Below are 22,012 nucleotides of genomic sequence, written 5' to 3'. Positions count from 1 at the left end.
AAAAAAAAAAAACCCTGATTAGCTCAGATTTGAGCTAACATCTTTACATATATATCTTTATCTTTATATATAAAAGATAGAAGGAAAGGCAATCTGATAAGAATAAATATTTTAAGAAAACTGTTAAAGACTGCAGCTAGGATAAAAAATTAAACCCTTTCTCCCAAATAACATGCTGAAAAAAATATAGGAGAGGGAGGCAGTCCCAAAATGGGAAGGAAGCTGAGTAAAACCAAGGCCTCTTTCAAATAATACATTCTATTGTTTGAAAATTTACTCACTCTAAGTCACAGTGAAACTTTGACATCATCTTAAAATTATCACAAATAAGACAGTATGCATACAATTCACATGATAGAAAAGCCAATATTTGATGTTCTTCAAAAAGCTAACTATACATTATCCTTCATATTTAAATATAAAATATTAATTTCCTTGTATTTCCATACTTAATTCCATAACCACCTAAGTAAATGTTGACATATTTAGATTCTCAATAGGGGCTATACTTACCTCTGGAAGGAAGGAGGTAGGAGGTACAGGCTCAGTATTTTGATCCTTTAAAATATTAACAAACAATTTTGATTAAGTCTAGTTAAATTCTGGTATATGTTTCCAAACAGTGTTTAACCTAAATTTTCTTCATGAAATTAATTCATTCCTTTTTCTTTTTTTTTTGAGACAGAGTCTCACCTGTTGCCCAGGCTGGAGTGCAGTGGCACAATCTCAACTTGCTACAACCTCTGCTTCCCAGGTTCAAGTGATTCTCCTGCCTCAGCCTCCCAAGTAACTAGGACTACCAGCATAAGCCACCATGCCCGACAGATTTTTGTTTTTTTAGTAGAGACGGGGTTTTACCATGTTGGCCAGGCTGGTGTTGAGCTCCTGACCTCAGGTGATCTGCCCACCTCAGCCTCCTAAAGTGCTGGGATTATAGGCATGAACCACCGTGCCCTAATTCACTCCATTCTAGAATGCCAGTTCCATAGAATAAATGTATGCTGTAGAATGAAATTCCTCTGAATAGTTTACAATTCATCTTTTCTATTGCCATAGAAGAGACTATAAAAGAACTATTCAGTGCAAAATGAGTAAGAAACTTAAAACTCAGGTTTGAGCTTCTTACCTAAACTATGTGACCAATAATTATTTATTGGTCCATAAATTATTTAACCCAATCGAATTTACTCACCTGTAAACAGGGATAATATTGACACATATCTTAGGAGGTTGTAAGGGTTAAATGACATGGTTCATTTGAAATGTAATTACACTCCTGAAACTTGGTAAAGCATTCAATGCATACAAACGATTAATTTTAATGTCACTTATTACAGAAATCAACTAATAATATACACAATAGCTAATTTTTCTCCTAAAGGGAAACTCAAAGACTATTACGTAAAAATTAGGTACAAAAAGTATAATTTGGAAATCTAGCCTAGCCAATGCAATATGATGACACATTATAGAAAAAAACAAAAATAACATTTTTAGCAAATTAGAAAATTACATGCCTAAAAAATTCAATGATCAACACCAATGAAAAGGGAACATTTAAAAAAAAATTTAAAAATTAAAAAAGTCAATGAAAACAACTAAAAACTTAGAATTTAAAATCTATTAGCAAAGGAGCTTCTGAAAATTAACAGCATTTTTACTCTCCAGAAGGCAGGGAAGGAGAGAGGGAGAGCAGGGGAGAGAGAGAGAGGGAGGGAGGGAGGGATGGAGGGAGGGAGGGAGGGAGAAATGGAGTAGGCCATTGCAGTAATAATAGCAAAACTACACATATTAAAAAAAAGAGTACAATAAAAACTGATAAAATCTAAATAAAGCATACAGTTAATAGTACCATACCATCATCCATTTCCTGTGTTTGATTATTATTGTTTCATAAGATGTCATGATGGGGGAAACCTGGTAAAGGATACACAGAAACTCTGTACTATTTGTGCAACTTTCATGTGAATCAAAAATTATTTCAAAATAAAAGGGTTTTAAAAATGCAGAAAATACACCTCCTAAGAAACTTCTGTTAATGAGACAAAAAAAAGTATGAGGTTGTGTGCCGTCACTCACACTTGTAATTCCAACACTTTGGGAGGCCAAGATGGGCAGATCACTTGAGGTCAGGAGTTTGAGACCAGCCTGGTCAATATGGCAAAATTGTGTCTCCACTAAATATATAAAAAATTAGCTGGGTGTGGTGCATGCCTGTAATCCCAGCTATTCGAGAGGCTGAGACAAGAGAATCGCTTACACCCTGGAGACAGTGGTTGCAGTGGGTAGAGATTGTGCCATTGCACATTAGCCTGGGTACAGAACTAGCCTCTATCTCAAAGAAAAAAAAAAAAAATGAACAAAAAGAAAATTACAAAACCTCCAAAACATAAAAGAAGATCTGAATCAACAATGAGAAATAAATTTCCAGAGGGGAAATCCAAACATCATAGCACTATCATTCGAATTATATTACTAATTTTAAGCAGTTCTATTTACAATCCTACTTCCTTTTTTAAATGACTTGATAAAATAATTCTGAGGTTCATATGTAACAACAAATAGACTAATAAAGCAAGATTAGCTCTACCAGATATTAAAGAATATAATGCTATAAAAATTGAAAACAGTATAATCCCAGCACAAGAACTATTAGACAAAGTAGCATAATCAGATGGTCTACACACATATCCTATTCCCTCCATGCTACACAGCTGAATTCCAGATAGACTGAAGAACAAAACAGTCAAAAAGTTACAGAAAGGGAATATTTGACAATTTTTAAAATATCATTAAGGGTTTCTGGTCTGACATGTACAGAGCTTGGAAGACATCACTCCTATCCTCACAACCTGAAAGCTGAACCAACTGCAAATCAGTAACTCTTCTTAGACCCAATAGAGAACTGAGGTTCAGGACAAATTGCTGCTCCCAAAACTGGAGAGAGAGGTGAATTCAGAAATTACAGCTACAGGTATCACAAACTCCAGCAGGAGAAACACACAGCTGGAGCCAGTATCCATAGAAACATTTATACTATAATGTAAATTGGTAGAGGTTCAATGTGAACTAGCATGAGAATTAAAAACTCAGGATGGGCAGTCTAGTTGGAAGAGAGAGGGTGAGAGGGGAAACTTTCCTGAGTTTTACCTCCAGGTGTCCCATCAGAGGTTCACACATGAAGATCAAAGAAAACTTCCCTGTAGCTTCCAGTAGGAGAAAAAATAATCATTTTGAAGTTGCCCAGAGATCTCTGTTCTCAATAACAAAGACCTGCCCTCAAAAGAAACTACAACAGCCTCCCCTCATCCAAGGTTTCACATTCCACAGTTTGTTATCCACCACCTAACCAACTTGTGGGAAGAGAAATTCCAAACTCCAGCCCCCTTTCAGCCTTCCTACTATCTCATTTAAGTATTGGGAGGTAGAGGTTGCAGTAGCTAAAAAGCACTCATGAAGGTCACAGTTCAAAGACACAGGCTCACTAAAAGACTGAGAGCAAATCATAAGATTTAAAACAGTTTTACACACACACATACAACCACCACATAATAGGGCTCCTGTGTAATAACAGGGCTTATAGCTTAAATAACTACAAGACTCCGATCCTACCTATGAAGGAGTTACTAGGGAAACCCAAAGACAACAAAGGAGACAAAAATAAATACATGAGAGGAAATTTTAATCTCTGACACCAAAGCTACAGCAAACAGCAAACACAACCTAACTCCCAGCCAGACAGGCCTCTAGGCCACACTACAGGCCTATTTATCTCAGTTCCTTCTACCCCTTAAGTCACATCCAGCTTACCAAAAAAATTACAAGGCATGCTAAAAGGCAAAAAACAGAGTCTGTAAAGACAATGCAGGCATCAAAACCAGACTCATATATGACAGAGATTTTGGAGTTATGACTGCCAGAATTCAGTAGCTATGATTAATGTGCTAAGAGCCTTAATGGAAAAAACTACAAGACATTCAAAGAACGATGGCCATTGTAAGCAGAGACCTGGAAACTCTCAGACAGACTGAAATGGAAAACAAAAATCGGTAACAGAAATGAAGAATGCCTTTAATGGATTCAACAGCAGAACAGAGACAGTAGAGAAAACAGTAAGAGAAAATGAAGATATATTGATAGAAACTTCCCAAACTAAAAAGCAAAAAGAATTTAAAAAAATATATAACAATATTTAAGAACTGTTGGACAATTACAAAAGGTGTAACTATGAATAATGAGAATATCAGAAGAAGGGAAAGAAACACAATAAATATGTGACTAATGGTGATCAGTTCTTCGAAATTGAGAGACACCGAACTATAGATCCAGGAAGCTCACAGAACTCAAGAGAAATAAATACTAAAAAATCTACATCTAAGCAGATAGTTTATCTAAAGAATCTATATGAAAAAACTTTGCAAAGAACAATAGTTCTATTAGTATGTGAAAAAAGGGTTACTTTTCACTTTCTCTAAATTTTCTATAACTACTTTTATAATTCAAAAATGTTAATTATAATTTTAATCTATGGCTACAAAAATAATCTTGCACAGTTTTAAAATGTTCTGAAACCAATTTCATAAAGAATTTCAAAATTTTTTAGCAACTATATTTTCTAATGTATAACTTCCTTAAGGTAACTACTTTGAAATTTTTTTTTTGCCCCATTATTTTATGAGCACATTATAATTACATTACCTTCTTCAGAACTGTGCTCAGAAGGTTCTGAGAAAGACAAGTTTACCACAATAACCTAACCTGGACTGCTGTACTTTTCCTGCCGCCTTCTGCCTCCTTCCCTTGAAAACAATCCCACTTCCTGTTTCTGACAGTGCATGTGTTTTAGTGACTATCCTGCTTGCTTTCTATTACTAATGCTGTTCCAATACAGAGAGAGGAAAAGACTGATAGGTATCACTATTTATTAAATCAGTAAATTTAATTTTATAAATAACAAATCAATATATTTGATCATGACCCTAGCCTAAAATGAAAGTTATATGATTTGTTAATCACTTCATTTATTCAGAAATATTTTTATCCCCAGGCAAGACTCACAGGCTGCTATTGCTTTGCCTATAAAATAAGAGGGTATATTACATGAATTGGTGAAATGGTACATGGTATATCGTGAACAACCAGGGGAATTTAACATTAAATTTATTCCTTCTGTATGACTGCATGTTTGTACCCTATAACCTACTTCTCTTCATTTTCCCCACCACTCACCTTTCCCAGTCTGTTATCAATCTTTTTATTCTCTACTCCCATGTGATCAGATTCTTTTTAGCTCTCACGTATGTGAGAACATGTGACATTTCCCCAAATTTGTCTTTTTTTTCCTTTGAGACGAAGTCTTACTCTGTTGCCCGGGCTGGAGTGGTGCCACAATCTTGGCTCACTGCAACCTCTGCCTCCCGGGTTCAGGTGATTCTCCTGCCTCAGCTTCCCAAGTAGCTGGAATTACAGGTGCCCACCACTACACCCAGCTAATTTTTTTGTATTTTGCGTAGAGACAGGGTTTTACCACGTTGGCCATGCTAGTCTCAAACTCCTGACCTCATGATTCACCTGCCATGGCCTCCCAAAGTGCTAGGATTACAGGCGTGAGCCACCGCGCCCAGCCCAAATTTGTCTTTAATATGTGCTTTGGTAATTTCACTTTAGCCTTTAATATTAATCTAACAATACTTATTTCAAATCATATTTAAAAACCATAGCTTATAATAGCCAACTTAATCCATATTTCTCTTAGCTGTGTATGCTTAAGTTACTGGAAACAAAATAAAAATTAAGGCAGTTTCCATGTATGGGGTACTATGCTTCATGTAGGGATACGGGAAGGTTAGGTGAAATGTAAAAGGTTCATGTTGTTTCTCCATTCTGTCATTCTCAAATCTACATTGGTAAAGTCATTATGAAATGAATTTTTTAAAGTTTTAAAGGTACAGATAAAATGCAAGCTGAGCTTCCCACAAATCCAGCATTTCTTTCAAAATGTTTTCACTGCTAATTAGGAAAAATTTTAAAGATATTTGTAAACATTAAAATATGCAAATCAAGTCACTGCTCTACTCATGAAATTGTACACAACTACATGTTAAATTCTTCAGTAAGGCTGACCTGTACTTAAGAATAATGCTATAATGCCCAAAAAAACGTAGTAACAATATATATGACAAAAGAGGTGATCATAACACAGTTTATCTCTCATAGTCTACCATTTCAGTCTACCAAAATTTCTGATTGTAGAATGGCAAAAAACTCTTTACCTAAGTTAATAGTGTTTGAAGCTATGTAAGATTCAAGAATTTTGTCTTTTCTAAAGTCATCCTCAAAATCTTGGCTGTAAATATTAAAGTACAGCCTATGCTATTCTGTTTTTGAGTGAAAACAATAAGAAAAGCTGAACTTTCCTAATTTAAATAAAGGATACAGAACACATTCCTCTATTTGGGATATGACAATGAATCACCATGGGAAAACTGACAATATAATAAAGGAACTATCACATAAAACTTTTTCTAAAATGGAGAAATAGGCTTAGGTTCTTTCTTCTTTCATTTATTTGACTGTCATTAGTCCTTTAAAACTTTAGGGCCAAAGAGTTATTTAATACCTTTATATGCACATAAATACATACATATACACATGCAAAAATTCCCATCAGAATTCAAATTTAATTTACATTTCATAAATCTTTTAATTTTCAATTTCACAGGGATTAGTAGGAAAGAGTAAAGAGAGTTCAGTAATGTCAAAAAGCCAGAGCTTTTCTAGAATTTATATGAAAACAAATAGATTTCTACTTTAAGGAGGCAAATAACAATATGAATTGCCAGTGATAATTACTCCTTCCTAAGGAAGGAAAGAATAAAAAGCTAATCTGAATGTCAAATCTATAACTCATAAAACATCATGTGATTTATCTGAACAACTTGTAAGACAAGGGTCATCCTATGAGGTGGGGCACTGGTAAAAACTACAGTACCAAAAAATGCAGACTGTAGACTATATTAAACCTTAAAGACAACAACAGCAAAGAAAAAGCAGTTAGATATTAATGTCATTATTAATAACAATTTATAACTACAGTGTTGGTACAAACATTTTCCCATTCATTATCTCATTTGAAGATCATTTATCTTCACAAGAATTCTCTGAGGAAAGCAGAACAAGTATCATTTACATTAAATGAAACTATACACATAAAACATTTATAAATACACTGTAAGTACTCATAACTGTTAGTTACTGTTACAAATGAAGATTCAGAGGTCATGATGGCTTACTAATTAATCACAAAGTTCCAACCTAGGACTAAAGAAAAAGGGCACATAATGGCATCTTATCTATAAGACAAACCTAGACAGGCACATACCAAGTCAGAGAGTATCACTGACAAATCCCAGGTAAGGTGCAAAAGCTACACATATCCCTTATTTGATGGCTGAAAAATCCATTTTAAGACACTAAAATATCATCATACAAGTGTTTGCTTTTTTTTTTTTAACCTTCAAGCAGGAAGGAAAGAAGAAATTTATGTCCTAGAAGACAATAGTATACGTTTCAAATTGCAATAGCTATCTATTAAAATACATTAAAATCATTTTAGGCCAGTCTTTCTAATCGGCCATTCTATGGACGAAACAATTGAGTTTTTCTGCCAGAGGTGTAAAATATTCTGGAAACATCCAACACTCTATAAGAGGTGTGTTTTGTTGAAAAGCAATAAAACCGTGTTGAAATAAAAGCACTGGCAATTGAAGGCACTTTCTTAATATCCAAATACAGAATAAAAATCAAGAATCTTAAATACAGATCAAATCTAAATACAGTAAAAAACCTTAGTGTCAAACCTCACTGCTGAACTAGTTTCAGTTTGGCACGGACAAACCCTGAACAAGTAAATCAAATGCAAGGTTGAAGGATTTTATTGATTTTAATCCAGTAACTCAATTTTACTCAAAGCTCTAATATTCCTGCCTATATTTAAAATTGTATATATTTTTTTTATCACTGAAACATTAGGCTGATGTCCTTTTACATCACACCTTAGAAACTGAAAGAAATATAGATAGCCCTAATCATCAAACTCTTAGAATAAAAATAGGGTAGAATTTGCAATTCTATTGACCACACAATAAAAATTCAAGTTTGCAGCAACATTTTAGTTTAAATATTTATGCCGTGCAGTTAGTTTTTCCTAAAGATTTCATTTTTTTAAGTTACTATTAACTAAAAGACATACTGTAACAAAGCATTATTTTGAAAGCATGGTAATAACTGAGCAGTTAATATAGAATTCATTGTCTGTCTTATTCAGACACCAAAACCTACCAACTTATGTAGCAGAAAAAAATAAAACTAGTTTGATCAGCCCATTTCCTATACTGTTTTGCTTCAAAGCATACACACCAGAAATGTTTTATCAATGAACCAATAACATCTCTAAATTACATTCATTAAGCCCAACTCAAACATAGCTTGCACTTGCATAGTCACTTAACCTCAAATCCTTAACCATACCAAGTAAAACTCTAAGATGTTTTCCAACATAGCTTCCCTTTCCCAACTGACAACTGATCAGTCTACAGCCATTTCTGAGTGCTTACCTATACAAATCACTTATTTCTAGCTACGTCACAAATTTAAAAATAAATAATGGAAAAACATAAGGTGGTACTAATGGATTATTCCTAACATACTGAAATTTAGGAAAGTGGACATTACCTTCCCTCTAAATCCAGTTTTAAGCTGCTATTTAAGTACCAAATCAATTCACCATTTTCAAACTACTACCTTCCCACAGGAGAATCCATCAGTAACAATTTAAAAGACTTGTCCTTGACACTTTAGAGTACTCAAAGGTTCAGTATAACCTAACTACCTTTAGCAAGAATCACATCATGTCACGTTGAAGATCTGAGAGCTATAATAGTAATATTCACCTTAGGGCATATATGCATTTTCTATACATGCAACATATTGATTATAATTACTATCAGCACTACCATCCCTCTGATTCTCTTCCCCACTATTTAGCTTGGAATAAAGGTATTCTGGAAAGAATACAGGAAAGAAGCCTCTGAACAGAAATATTCATATAGCCACACCCAGCAAGAATGTGACCAGTTAGCTCAAGAGTCATACTAACAGGAAAAGCAAAAAAAGCTCTTCTGGAGCCAGATGGTTCATCAGCCAGTCTCAAAGAGCTTTCCTCTTAGACTCACCTGTATCTAAAAGGATACAATAGGCCTAGTTTCTTAAAGTCAGAATAAAATTGGTAATATTCGAAAGAATTAACTAACTTGAAACTTCTATGAGAAGGAGAAAGGTAGAGAGCTATCATGGGTAAGTCTTCCCTAACTTTCAGTTAACAACTTACTAAGGCCTGTGCTCCAAACCATGCTAGAGATTATGAGGAAATCAAGAAGCATATAAAAATCGTGATTCTTTCCCTGAATTTACAATATTAGTTTCAATTACTAATTATCATTCCAATGATCCAACTTCACTACTTTCCCCTTTGGTCAACCTGGGGACACACAATCAAAGATCCACTCAGCTTCTACAAATAGCCAAGATGGAGTAAAAAAGACTATATAGACTTACCCTCTTACCTAAAACAAGAAAACAGAATTATAAAATATATAACAACAATTTTCAGACATTGACATTAAACAGGAAATCAGCATAGTATGAGGATTCCTGAGAAAATGGAAATGAAGTGAGTCCTATGACTGCCTGAGAGAGTTTCCACACTACAGCATGGGGAGGGAGAACTCAGGGATCCAACATTCTCCTTGAATTAAGGAGCAAGTATCAAGGAGAGACAGGCAGCTGAAGTTTGCTGGGCAGTGTACTGAAGAGGGCAGAGCTAAAACCAGAATTTTTAGCAGAGCACCTCTCAGTGCATATGTGTTAAGAAACTGAGGTCAAAAAAAAACCATTCAAAATGGGCAAGTGGCCGGGCGTGGTGGCTCACGCTTGTAATCCCAGCACTTTGGGAGGCGGAGGCGGGTGGATCACAAGGTCAAGAGATCGAGACCATCCTGGTCAACATGGTGAAACCCTGTCTCTGCTAAAAATACAAAAAATCAGCTGGGCATGGTGGTGCGTGCCTGTAATCCCAGCTACTCAGGAGGCTGAGGCAGGAGAATTGCCTGAACCCAGGAGGCAGAGGCTGCGGTGAGCCGAGATCACGCCATTGCACTCCAGCCTGGGTAACCAGAGCGAAACTCCGTCTCAAAAAAAAAAAAAAACAAAATGGGCAAGTGGAACAATTTTGGGGGTCAGTATTCCCTTCAGCCAAAGTGGCAAAACCTTCTAATACACAGGGCACTGGGTGGAATACTCTGAAGGGGCACTACAAGGGACTGCCAGTAATGGAGCAAAATTAGTCCTAGGCTAAAAGCTATTGTGGCTCCATTAAACAAACTTAAAAGCACACCTCAAAAAGAAACGCTGTTTCCAGATAACTTAAGTATGTCCCAAAACAAAGCTTGAAAGCACAGGAATATGAAAATATCCAGTACCTAGCAAGGTAAAATTATGGTAAAATGGATGTCTGCCATACAGTTCAAAATTACCTGACATGTAAAGAAGCAGGGTAATATGCCCCATAATGTAGAGGAAAGCAAATCAATAGAAAGCAACCGAGAAACGACACAGATGATAAAATTAGTAGACAATGACATCATAGTTATTATAACAATATTCCACTTGTTCAAAAATATATAGGAAAAGCATATGATGGGGTTTGCCTGTGTCCCCACCCAAATCTCATCTTGAATTCCCATGTGTTGTGGGAGGGACCTGGCAGGAGGTAATTGAATCATGGGGGCAAGTCTTTCCCATTCTGTTCTCATGATAGTGAATAAGTCTCATGAGATCTGATGGTTTTAAAAAGAGGCGTTCCCCTGAACAAGCATTCTCATTTTTTGCCTGCCACCATCCGGGTAAGATATGACTTACTCCTCCTTGCCTTCCACCATGATTGTGAGGCTTCCCCAGCCATGTGGAACTGTAAGTCCAATTAAACCTCTTTCTTTTGTAAATTGCTGTCTTGGGCATGTCTTTATCAGTAGCATGTAAATGGCCTCATACAGTAAATTGGTATCAGTAGAGTGGGTGTTGCTGAAAAGATACCCAAAAATGTGGAAGCAACTTTGGAACCGGGTAATAGGCAGAGAATGGAACAGTTCTGAGGGCTCAGAAGAAGACAGGAAAATGTGGAAAGGTTTGAAACTTCCTAGAGACTTGTTGAATTGCTGATAGTGATATGAACAATAAAGTCCTGTCTAAGGTGGTCTCAGATGGAGATGAGGAAATTGTTGGGAACTGAAGTAAAGGTGACTCTTGTTATGTTTTAGCAAAGAGGCTGGCAGCATTTTGCCCCTGCCCTAGAGATCTGTGGAACTCTGAATTTGAGAGAGATGATTTAGGGTATTTGGAGAAATTTCTAAGCAGCAAAGCACTCAAGAGGTGACTTGGGTGCTATCAAGGGCATTCAGTTTTAAAAGGGAAACGGCATAAAAGTTTGGAAAATCTGCAGACTGACAATGCAATAGAAAATTCAATTTTCTCAGGAAAAATCCAAGCCTGCTGCAGAAATTTGCATAAATAACAAGGAGCTGAATTGTAATCCCCAAGACAATGGGGAAACGTCTCCAAGGCATGTCAGAAGTTTTCATGGCAGCCCCGCTCATCACAGGCCCAGAGGTTTAGAAGGGGAAAATGGTTTAGTGGGACAGGCCCAGGGTCCCTGTGCTATGTGCAGTCTGGGGACTTGGTGCCCCTAGTCCCAGACATTGCAGCCATGGCTGATAAGGGCCAACGTAGAGCTCAGGCCATGCCTTCAGAGGGTGCAATATCTTCCATGTGGTGTTGAGCCTGTGAGTGCACAGAAGTCAAGAACTGAGGTTTGGGAACCTCCACCTAGATTTCAGAAGATGTATGGAAACACCGGATGCCCAGGCAGCTCATGGAGAACCTCTGCTAGGGCAGTGTGGAAGGAAAATGTGGGGTTGGAGCCCCCACACAGAGTTCGTACTGGAGCACCACATAGTGGAGTTATGAGAAAAGGGCCACAGTCCTCTAGACCTCAGATGGTAGATCCACTGACAGCTTGCACTGTGCACCTGGAAAATATGTAGACACTCAATGCCAGCCCATGAAAGTAGCCGGGAGTAAAGCTATATCATGCATTCACCACAGGAGTGGAGCTGCCCCAGGCCATGGGGGCCCAACTCTTGTGTCAGCATGACCTGAACGTGCGACATGGAATCAAAGGATATCATTTTGAAGCTTTAAGATCTGACTGCCCCACTGGATTTCAGATTTGCATGGAGCCTTAGCCCCTTTGTTTTGCCCAATTTCTCCCTCTTGAAATTGCTGTATTTACCCAATGTATCTAGGAAGTAACTTGCTTTTAATTTTACAGGCTTATAGGTGGAAGGGACTTGCCTTGTCTCAGATGAGACTCTGGACTGTGAACTTTTGAGTTAATGTTGAAAAGAGTTTAAGACTTTGGGGGACTGTTGGGAAGCCATGATTGGTTTTGAAACGTGAGGACATGAGATTTTGGAGGGGTTGGGGTAGAATGATATGGTTTGGCTGTGTCCCCAACAAAATCTCATCTTGAATGCCCCTGTGTTGTGGGAGGGACCTGGTAGAAAGTAACTGAATCATGTGGGCAAGTCTTTCCTGTGCTGTTCCCATGATAGTGAATAAGTCTCATGATATCTGATTGCATTGCCCTGCACAAGCTTTCTCATTTTTTGCCTGCGGCCATCCACATAAGATGTGACTTACTCTTCCTTGCCTTCTGCCATGATTGTGAGGCTTTCCCAGCCATGTGGAACTATAAGTCCAATTAAACCTTTTTCTCTTCTAAGTTGCTCAGTCTCTGGTATGTCTTTATCAGCAGCATGAAAACAGTCTAATACAGAATTTTAAGCAAAGAAATGAAAGATAATTTTTTAAAGGCCTATATTGAACTTCTGGAAGGGCAGGGATAAAAGAAACACCTGAGATAAAAAATAAACTGGGTAAGATTAAAAGTGGATTACACACTGCAGAAGGATTGGCAAATTAAAGAACTAGCAGTAAAAACTATCTAAAACAAGAAGATTGAGAAAGATAAACAGAACATCACTGAACTTTCAGTAGAACAATTTCATGTGGTCTAATATAAGTGTATTTTGAGTTCCTGAAAGGAGAAACAGCACAGAAAAATTAATATGTGAAGAAATAATGGCCAAAATATTTTAAATGTAATACAAACTATAAACTCACAGATCCAAGAAGCTCAACAAACCCCAGCTCAACAAACTAAGGGCCATTATAATCAAATAATTAAAAACATAGTGAAAATCTTAAAAGTAGGCAAAGAGTGAAAAATAAAAGACACACTACATATAGTGGAACAAAGACTGATGACAGCCTTCTCATCAGAAACAATGCAAGCCAGAAGACAATGCAACAACATCTTTAAAGTACTGAAACAACAAAAATGTTAGCTTAGAATTCTATACCCAACAAAAATATCCTTCACACGCTATGGTAAACAAAGACTTTTTCAGACATATAAAGTAAAAAGAATTCATCACCACTATATTTTTAAGTATAAGTAATGTTAAAAGAAATTATTCAGGATGAAGAAAAATGATACCACATAAAAATCTGCATATACACACACACACACACACACACACACACACACACACAGAAAAACAATGGGAATGGTAAATATGTGAATAAATTTTAAACAATTTTTTAAACATTTTATATCTCTTTAAAAAAATAAGAAAAAATAACAATGTATTGTAGGACTCATGTATAGAAGTAAACATATAATGAGAAGAATCCAGAAAAAAAAGTGAAAATACATTAACGTTCTTATACTACACAAGAAATTGTATAATGTATACCATAAACCCTTAAGCAACCACTAAAAACAACAACAAAGAGCACTGCTAGTAAGTCATCAAATAAAAAAAATGGAACTTAAAAATACCTCTTTAATCCTAAAGACACGAGAAAAAAGGAAACAGAGCAACTAAGACAAACAGAAAACAAATAACAGCTCACAGATTTAAACCCAACCACATAAATAAACATATTAAGTGTTCTAACTATTCCATTTACAAAAGAGATTGTGAAATTAGATCCAAAATTAGATGCTGTCTCCCAAAAATCCACTTTTAATATAAATACACCAGTAGGTTAATATTAACAGGATATGCCTACCATTTGTAGGTCTTCTTTTGAGAAATGTCTATTCAGATCCTTTACCCATTTTTTAATCAGGTTATTTATTTTCTTAATACAGGAATTGAGTTGTTTGGGTTCCTTATATATTTTTAATATCATCACCTTATCAAATGTGTGGTTTGCAAATATTTTCTCTCATTTCACAGATAGGCAGTTTATACTGAGTCATAAAACAAGTCAAATAAACATTAGGATTCATTCAAAAGGAATAAAAAAATCGAATTTATACTCCCCCTTCTATGGTATACCATTTTAACTGGTGACTGCCAGCTAAAAACTCCATTCCCAGCCTTAATCCTTGAATACAGACAGTGACTAGCTCTCACTAACATACTGAGTGGTAAAAGAAGCCAAAGTTTAGAAGAGGGTACCCTCTCACCCTTCTCTTGCCTCTTTCCTAGGCTGAGGCCAGAGGGGATGGTAGAATAACAGATACTGGTACCGAAGACCTTAAATCATCCATGTACGAGCAAACTACCTATCAAGAAAGATCACCTAATATGAGTTTTTAAAAAATGTTTTTTAATTATTGTAATTAGACAATAAAATTTTGGGCTTTGTTTTAAAAGCAGCTAGCATCATACTAACTCAGGAAGCTTCTCTAAAGTTTTATGCAGAAGAGCCACATGACTTGATTTACATGTTTAAAGGATCACTGTAGCTGTTACATTGAAACTAGCCTACAGGTAAATTTGGAAACAAATATACTAGCTAAGATGTGGCAGTAATCCAAGTTAGAAATGAGGGTACAGGTGCGCCTGCGCGGGGCGGCAAGACAGGGCGTGTTCGCTGTTCGGTGCCGGTGTTGCCCGGACCCAGGGCATCTCCCGCCGCCGGAGTGCGTCCTGCCGAAGCCTGTGGTTGCACACCCACCCTCATAGGGGCTGCTCTCCGCGACCATGTCCAAGTCTCTGAAGAAGCTGGTGGAGGAGAGCCGGGAGAAGAACCAGCCCGAAGTGGACATGAGTGACCGGGGCATCTCCAACATGCTGGATGTCAACGGCCTGTTTTCCTTATCCCATATCACACAACTGGTCCTCAGCCATAACAAGCCAACAACAGTGCCACCAAACATAGCAGAACTGAAGAATTTGGAAGTGCTCAACTTTTTTAATAACCAGATCGAGGAGCTGCCTACGCAGATCAGCAGCCTTCAAAAGCTCAAACACCTGAACCTTGGCATGAACAGGCTGAACACGTTGCCACGAGGCTTCGGCTCCCTGCCAGCTCTTGAGGTTCTGGACTTGACTTACAACAACTTGAACGAAAATTCTCTTCCGGGAAACTTCTTCTACCTGACCACCCTGTGTGCACTCTATCTAAGTGACAACGATTTTGAAATCCTGCCGCCAGACATCGGGAAGCTCACAAAGTTGCAGATACTCAGCCTTAGGGATAACGACCTGATCTCGCTGCCTAAGGAAATCGGGGAGCTTACCCAGCTTAAATAACTCCACATTCAGGGGAACCGCCTCACCGTTCTGCCCCCAGAACTAGGAAACTTGGATTTAACTGGTCAGAAGCAGGTATTCAAAGCCGAGAACAATCCCTGGGTGACCCCCATTGCCGACCAGTTCCAGCTTGGAGTGTCCCATGTTTTTGAGTATATCCGTTCTGAAACATACAAATACCTCTACGGCAGACACATGCAGGCCAACCCAGAGCCACCAAAGAAGAATAATGACAAATCGAAAAAGATCAGCCGGAAACCGCTGGCGGCCAAGAACAGATAAGGAAGGGGTTGGCATCAGGTGGCCTTCCAGCACCTTCTCTCTCCAACACTTCATTCTCTCTTGCTCTGTCTCTCAAACGCAATGCGTGTGTGGCCTTTTTTGTATTTCTTTTCACTCTAATGCTTCCCACCTTACGTTTTAGATTCTTCTGGTAGGTGGGAGATTGTTATAAGGTCTTTAAATCGTTCCCATTTGCTCCTTTTAAATTACCAAAAGCATAGAACAAAGCTCTTATTCAACTGCAAATTCCATAGTGGGCACAGGCTTTTCTTGAATAGACATCACAAGGTTGGTTATTATCCAAAGAATAAAGTCACGTAACCATTTAAATGTCACTGTTAATACTTTTCACTCTTTCTGTTGATGCACATAACTCATTATTTTGCTTCATTAAAACTCTTCCTTCACCAAGATATGTTAATTTCACTTACAAATGATATTTTAATAAAATCTTGCATTTGTATCACATGTTACTTATTGACCTGAAATAAAGAACAGTCTGATCATGGGGTACAACATGTTTTCATTTACTTTTCTCCCCAAGATTATCTTATCCAATTTTATTGGTTATAGATGATAAACTCAAACTTTTCATGAAAGAAATGCAAAATTATATCACAGTTCGTTTCTTCTCACATTAATTTGTCAAGTTTTTTTTTTTTTTTTTTTTTTTGTCTTTTTTTCTTTGAAGACTTTCTAAATTAGGAAGCAGAAAAACAACTCTCTAGGAGAGTCTGCCAAAGGATTTTGGAAAGTAGCATTCCTTCGCCGAAGAAATGGTGATTTCTGCCAGGGGCTGGTAGACAAGAACTGTGAAAGGGAGAGAGAAAAAACCCTCAACTATGTTTTTTTGTCTCGGCAGAAAATCTGCTCACATCAGAGCATCCTTCTAAGCAACTTTGTTGCCAAAGAAGTTGTGTAAATGTGCACACACCACACCACACCCAGGGTGGAAACCACAGCTGCAGAGTCATTACACCACCCATTGTTTAACATCTGTGACAGACAGCTTTCCTTCGTCTCAACAGTGGTATGTCTGAAAATGAAAATAAATGCAAGCTGAGGTTTGGTGCCCACTCAAAGAGTTGCCCACTGCAGAAGACCTGCACAGAAGAAAGGTGTATGAAGATGCAACGTCTTTTCAAATGGACTGGGAGAAGGGGCCCACCCTTCTCTGCTGTGTCTTTTCAGCTTCTCACTTGTGCTCCACTGGGGTGTTTAAAAAGCCAAAATCAAAACCAAATAAAAAGTTCTGAGTTAATTAGGAAACAGACTTTGCATTTCAGTCAGAGAGGCCGCAGAGCAAGGTCTCAACTTGTAGCTGTGGACAACTTCCTGATAGAACTTTTAACTGTGGGAAGAGGCTTCCCGGGTGCCATCACCTGTTTTGGGATAGAGAGTTGATGATATTGTTTTTCTAGAGCCTGTGTTTGCCTCTCCCTCAATTTTTTTTTTTTTTTTTTTTTTTTTTNAAAAAAAAGAAATGAGGGTACAGTGAATTAGGGTGACAACAGTATAAGTGTTGGGTAGTAGGCATATTCTAAAGCTAGTAAGATTTTCTTGACAGACGAGATACAGAAGGTGAGAAAAAGAAAAATCAAGGAAAACGTTAGACACTGGAAAAATGGAGGTGTCATCAACTAAAATTGAAGAAGACAGAAATAAACAGATTGGGGTTAGGTAGGGTAAGGCAGGAGACGGACAGATCTTACCAACAGTGTGCAAAACTTGCAGATAATGTTGATGTTTTGGAGACTGAAAAGCCTATGTAATTACCCAAAGAAAATGTCAAGTGGGTACCTGAATTACATGAATCTAATGTTTAGGAAATAGGTCTGAACGAGAAATATCTATCTGGAACCTGTCAACATATAAATCACCAACTAAGGGAGAAGAAATAGAGTTCCAAAAACTGAGTCCTTGGATTTTCTTATGTTAAGAGGTTGGGGAGAAAAGGAGAATCTAACACAGGAGACCGAGAAGTGACCGGTGAGGTGGGAAAAAAACCAAGGATGTGGTATCTTGGAAATCAAGTTAAAAAAACCTCCTAAGAAAGAAGTCATCAATTGTGCCTACTTCTGCTGATATGTCAAGTAAGAAGACTAAAACTTGACCATAGCATTTAAGAAAGTTACTAGTGACTTTAGCAATTAGAGGCAGTGAGAAAAAAAACAAATTTGGGGGAAGTTTTTCTACAAAAAGGAGCAGAAATATGGGACAGAGATTAGCTGGAAAAGTGGGAATCAAAAGAAAGCACTGTTTCATTTTTCAGATGAGAGAAACAATATCATGCTTATACGCTAATGAGAATAATACAGCAGAAAGGGAGAAAATGGTAATTATTGAACAATGAGGGAAAGCTTCTGGAAACGTGTCTTTAGGCAAGTGAGGCAACAGAATCAGGTGCACAAGTGACCCAACAGGAACACTGACAGTTAATCTATTGTTAGGCAGAAAGGTAGAATACATAAGTACAGGTACTGGTAGATGGGTAGATCTTAAAAATAATTAGGCTATAGTGAACCACAATTATGAAGTTCATCTATAAGTACATCCTTCAAAAGTGGTCTTTCTGGAGAGCAGTATTTGAACACTCATTATTATTTCAATTTCATTAAGTGCCAAAAAGCTATTAGAAAGCTTACCACAGTGGTGACCAGACATTCTGGAATTATCTTAATTGAGATCAACTGTTTCAGGGGACTACTCCATGGCACTAGGTATCCTATATAGAACTCATAAATGAGGCACCAATTACTAATTCTGGAATAACAGTATTCCTATTAACCCAAAGTCCTCAAAACAGTAGCTACCGTGAGGTTTTCCAAACGATTTCAGAAGTGAGGAAATCTATCATTCTCTGGAACATCTTATAGGTATCACTGCATGGTTTCAGGCACTTGTGAAAACTACCAACTTCAAAAAGCAGTCTCCACCTTGGTCATGGAATTAGTTGTTTTGTTTAGTAGAGTTTTAAGAACATAATGAGTGCCATAATTATCACCAATGGATGAGTATAATCCATTCTGAATTAATTTTTCCATGTAAAATTATTCCTAACATGCTCATAAATTCATGTAGGGATATAGGAATATAGTCAACAAATATTATTTATAATGCTAAAACCCTACAGAAAATAAATTTACCAAGGACATAGTTCTATCATTTATGTGAGAAAACATTTCAATGCACTGCTCCACCAGTCAATATTAGCAACAAGTGTGCTCTTGTAATTCGGAAAGAACTACTTTTTACAAGTCACAAATTCTGACCTGTTTGGTAGTAAGCCACAGCTAAATAGTTTTCATTTGGATTCCCTGTCCTTGTCCATTTCTCACTAGACAATTAAGTCTAAATTTTAACACAAAGAAGTATTTTTAACTTCATTTGAAGTTGAAAAACTTCTTTTGCACAACTATAATGTGCTTATCTCCTAAATTTAATTCACAATCTGCATGTTATTAAAAACAAAAAAAAGTCCATTAAATGTGAAACATCTACTACAAATCTGTGATCCTTGCCATTAAAGGAATCATACTCCTTTGCAAATCTGATGAAAGTTATGTATATAATTTCAGGGAATTCACTGATACCCTGAAGCCTATTTATGGGTCCCTGAGGTTTAAAGAATTTCTGATTAGTGGAAAACAGCTTCCAAAATCGATCCAAGAACATACGAAAACTTAATATGTGATTAAAAGAAGGAATATTAACATACAGTTGGAAAACAATGATTTACTGAGAATATCATGATAAATCTCTGTAAACATATAAATGGTTTAAAGAGCCAAATGTAATAAACTATAAAATACTATAATAAAATACAGAGAATGTACACGATCCTGGCTCAGGGAAATCTTCTTAAGCAACATATGAAAACTACTTGCCTAAATTGATAGATTTAACTGTGTGTATTTTAAAACATCTACATGAGCAAAACACAACCATAAAAGTTAAGAAACAAACGGCAAACCTAGACAAAAACAAATGCAAGAGGCCATGTGTGGTGTCTCACGCCTGTAATCCCAGCACTTTGGAAGGCAGAGGGGAGCAGATCACTTGAGGTCAGGAATTCTAGACCAGCCCATCCAACATGGTAAAACTCCATCTCTACTAAAAATACAAAAATTAGCTGGTCGTGGTGGCATGTACCTGTAACCCCAGCTACTTGGGAGGGTGAGGCAAGAGTGAGCCGAGATCACACCACTGCTCACTGCACTCCAGCCTCAGCAACAGAGCAACACACCAAAAAAAAAAAAAAAAGGCAAGACATACGACAGATAAAGGAGTACTAATTCTAACATTAAAGAAAAAAAAAATAAGTAAACCACCCAATAGAAAAATAGACAAATGAAAATTAACAAGTAAAAGGGCAATAAACTTATGTAATGATGTTCAACCTAACTAGAAAGTAGAAGGTAAATTAATTTATCATTCCACAGGCTCACACTGGCAAAAACTAAAAGCTGATATCTTCCAGTGCTTATGAATGTGGGCTGGCCGTGTAGATTACTATACCTTTTGAAAAACAAAAATGGTTGAAAAGTAGATTTTAAAATCTGTTAAATTATAAAATATGTATATCCTTTGTCCCAGCAATCTCACATGTAAAATTCATCCTAGCACAAAATGACATCTACATAAGTTAAATAGACATATAAGGACCTTTCCTGCAATTGTTTATAACACCAAGAAAAAAAAGAAACAGGCAAAAAATTTACGTGTGTGTGTGTGTGCACATAAATGACAAATGGGGGGACAAACTGTCCATTACTAGAATAATGGCTTCATAATTTATGATACACACATACTTTGGAATATTATACAGCTATTACTAATGGAATGGATAAGTCACATTTATATATATTGACCTGGAAAGAAGTCTGTAACATTCAAGGCAAAAAAAAGCAAATTTCATTGTAATATGTGCACCGAAATGCCGTATTTGTTTTTTAAAAAATAAAAACAGCCAGGCGCAGTGGCTCACGCCTGTGATCTCAGCACTTTGGGAGGTCGAGATGGCGGATCACCAGGTCAGGAGTTCAAGACCAGCCTGACTAATGTGGTGAAACCCCGTCTCTACTAAAAACACAAAAAATTAGCCAGGCATGGTGGTGCATGCCTGTAATCCCAGCTACTTGTAAGTCTGAGGCACGAGAATCACTTGAACCCGGGAGGCAGAGGTTGTAGTGAGCCGAAATCCTGCTATTGCATCGAGCTTGGGCAACAAGAGCAAAACTTCTCAAAAAAATAAAAATTAAAAATAAATTTAAAAACTGTATTATTGAATATTGGTTTATTTTAGGAATTCCTAATTAGTGAATTTTCCAAGTGGTCAATGAGTACACCTCAGTTTTGAATACATCTATGGCTCTATTTAGAGGTCTCACCATCAAAATACTGTACTCTCAAATCAAGATATATTAAAGGCACTATCAGATAATACTATCCTTTGGAATCTTCTACAATGAAAATAACAACTACTTTTAAGGACAAAATGTTTAAGTTTTTTTTTTAATGCCAAAATAAAAATGCTTTTTAACGTTGTGATTTTGGAAGTATGGAAGACAAATCAGATTTTTTTTTCCTATAGAAAAAGAAATGCTATCTATTTCAGTTGTTTCATTAACATAATTATGTTCATTACATGAATATAAACAAGGGGCAGATGTTACATTAAACCAACTCCTCTGTGCCAGAAATTCAACTTTCTCTGAATGATATTCTTATAATAAATGCAATTAAACATTGATATTACAATTTTAAAACTCTATTCAAATAGCCAAATCACGGTGTAATGTCAATATAAAGTCTTAGACAGACATAATTAAAGGAGCACTTAATTTGGAATCAGACATACCTGGTATGCAATCCTGGCTCTGCCACTTAAATGTGATGTGGCCTTGGGCAAGTATATAACCTCTAAGCCTGTTCCTGCATCTGCAAAAATGGCACTCTGTTGTTTCGGGATTTTTTTTTTTTTTTTTTTTGTAGGCATTGCT

General features: G+C 36.8%; 2 protein-coding genes and 1 long non-coding RNA gene across 4 annotated transcripts in view; 1 reads left to right on the top strand and 2 right to left on the bottom strand.

Annotated features, from left to right (window-relative positions):
* The window catches only part of HS2ST1 (heparan sulfate 2-O-sulfotransferase 1), a 189,282-nt gene that overhangs the window by 164,176 nt on the left and 3,094 nt on the right, over positions 1-22,012 (bottom strand). The window lies entirely within an intron of this gene.
* On the bottom strand, positions 176-1,675 carry LOC119467129. Its single transcript, XR_005195654.1, has 2 exons — positions 1,193-1,675; positions 176-558 (listed from the first exon to the last, which is right to left on the bottom strand). It is a non-coding gene; the product is annotated as an uncharacterized LOC119467129 (long non-coding RNA).
* LOC108283511 (ras suppressor protein 1-like) lies at positions 14,116-16,645 on the top strand. The gene is given in 1 exon segment (XM_037728301.1): positions 14,116-16,645. A coding segment is annotated over 1 exon segment (834 nt). The 5' UTR covers positions 14,116-15,176; the 3' UTR covers positions 16,011-16,645.

This window comes from Cebus imitator, unplaced genomic scaffold, assembly GCF_001604975.1.
Source record: "Cebus imitator isolate Cc_AM_T3 unplaced genomic scaffold, Cebus_imitator-1.0 Scaffold261, whole genome shotgun sequence".
Taxonomy (NCBI): domain Eukaryota; kingdom Metazoa; phylum Chordata; class Mammalia; order Primates; family Cebidae; genus Cebus; species Cebus imitator.
Note: the sequence above shows the minus strand (reverse complement) of the source record. Positions and strands in the feature narration are given on the sequence as shown.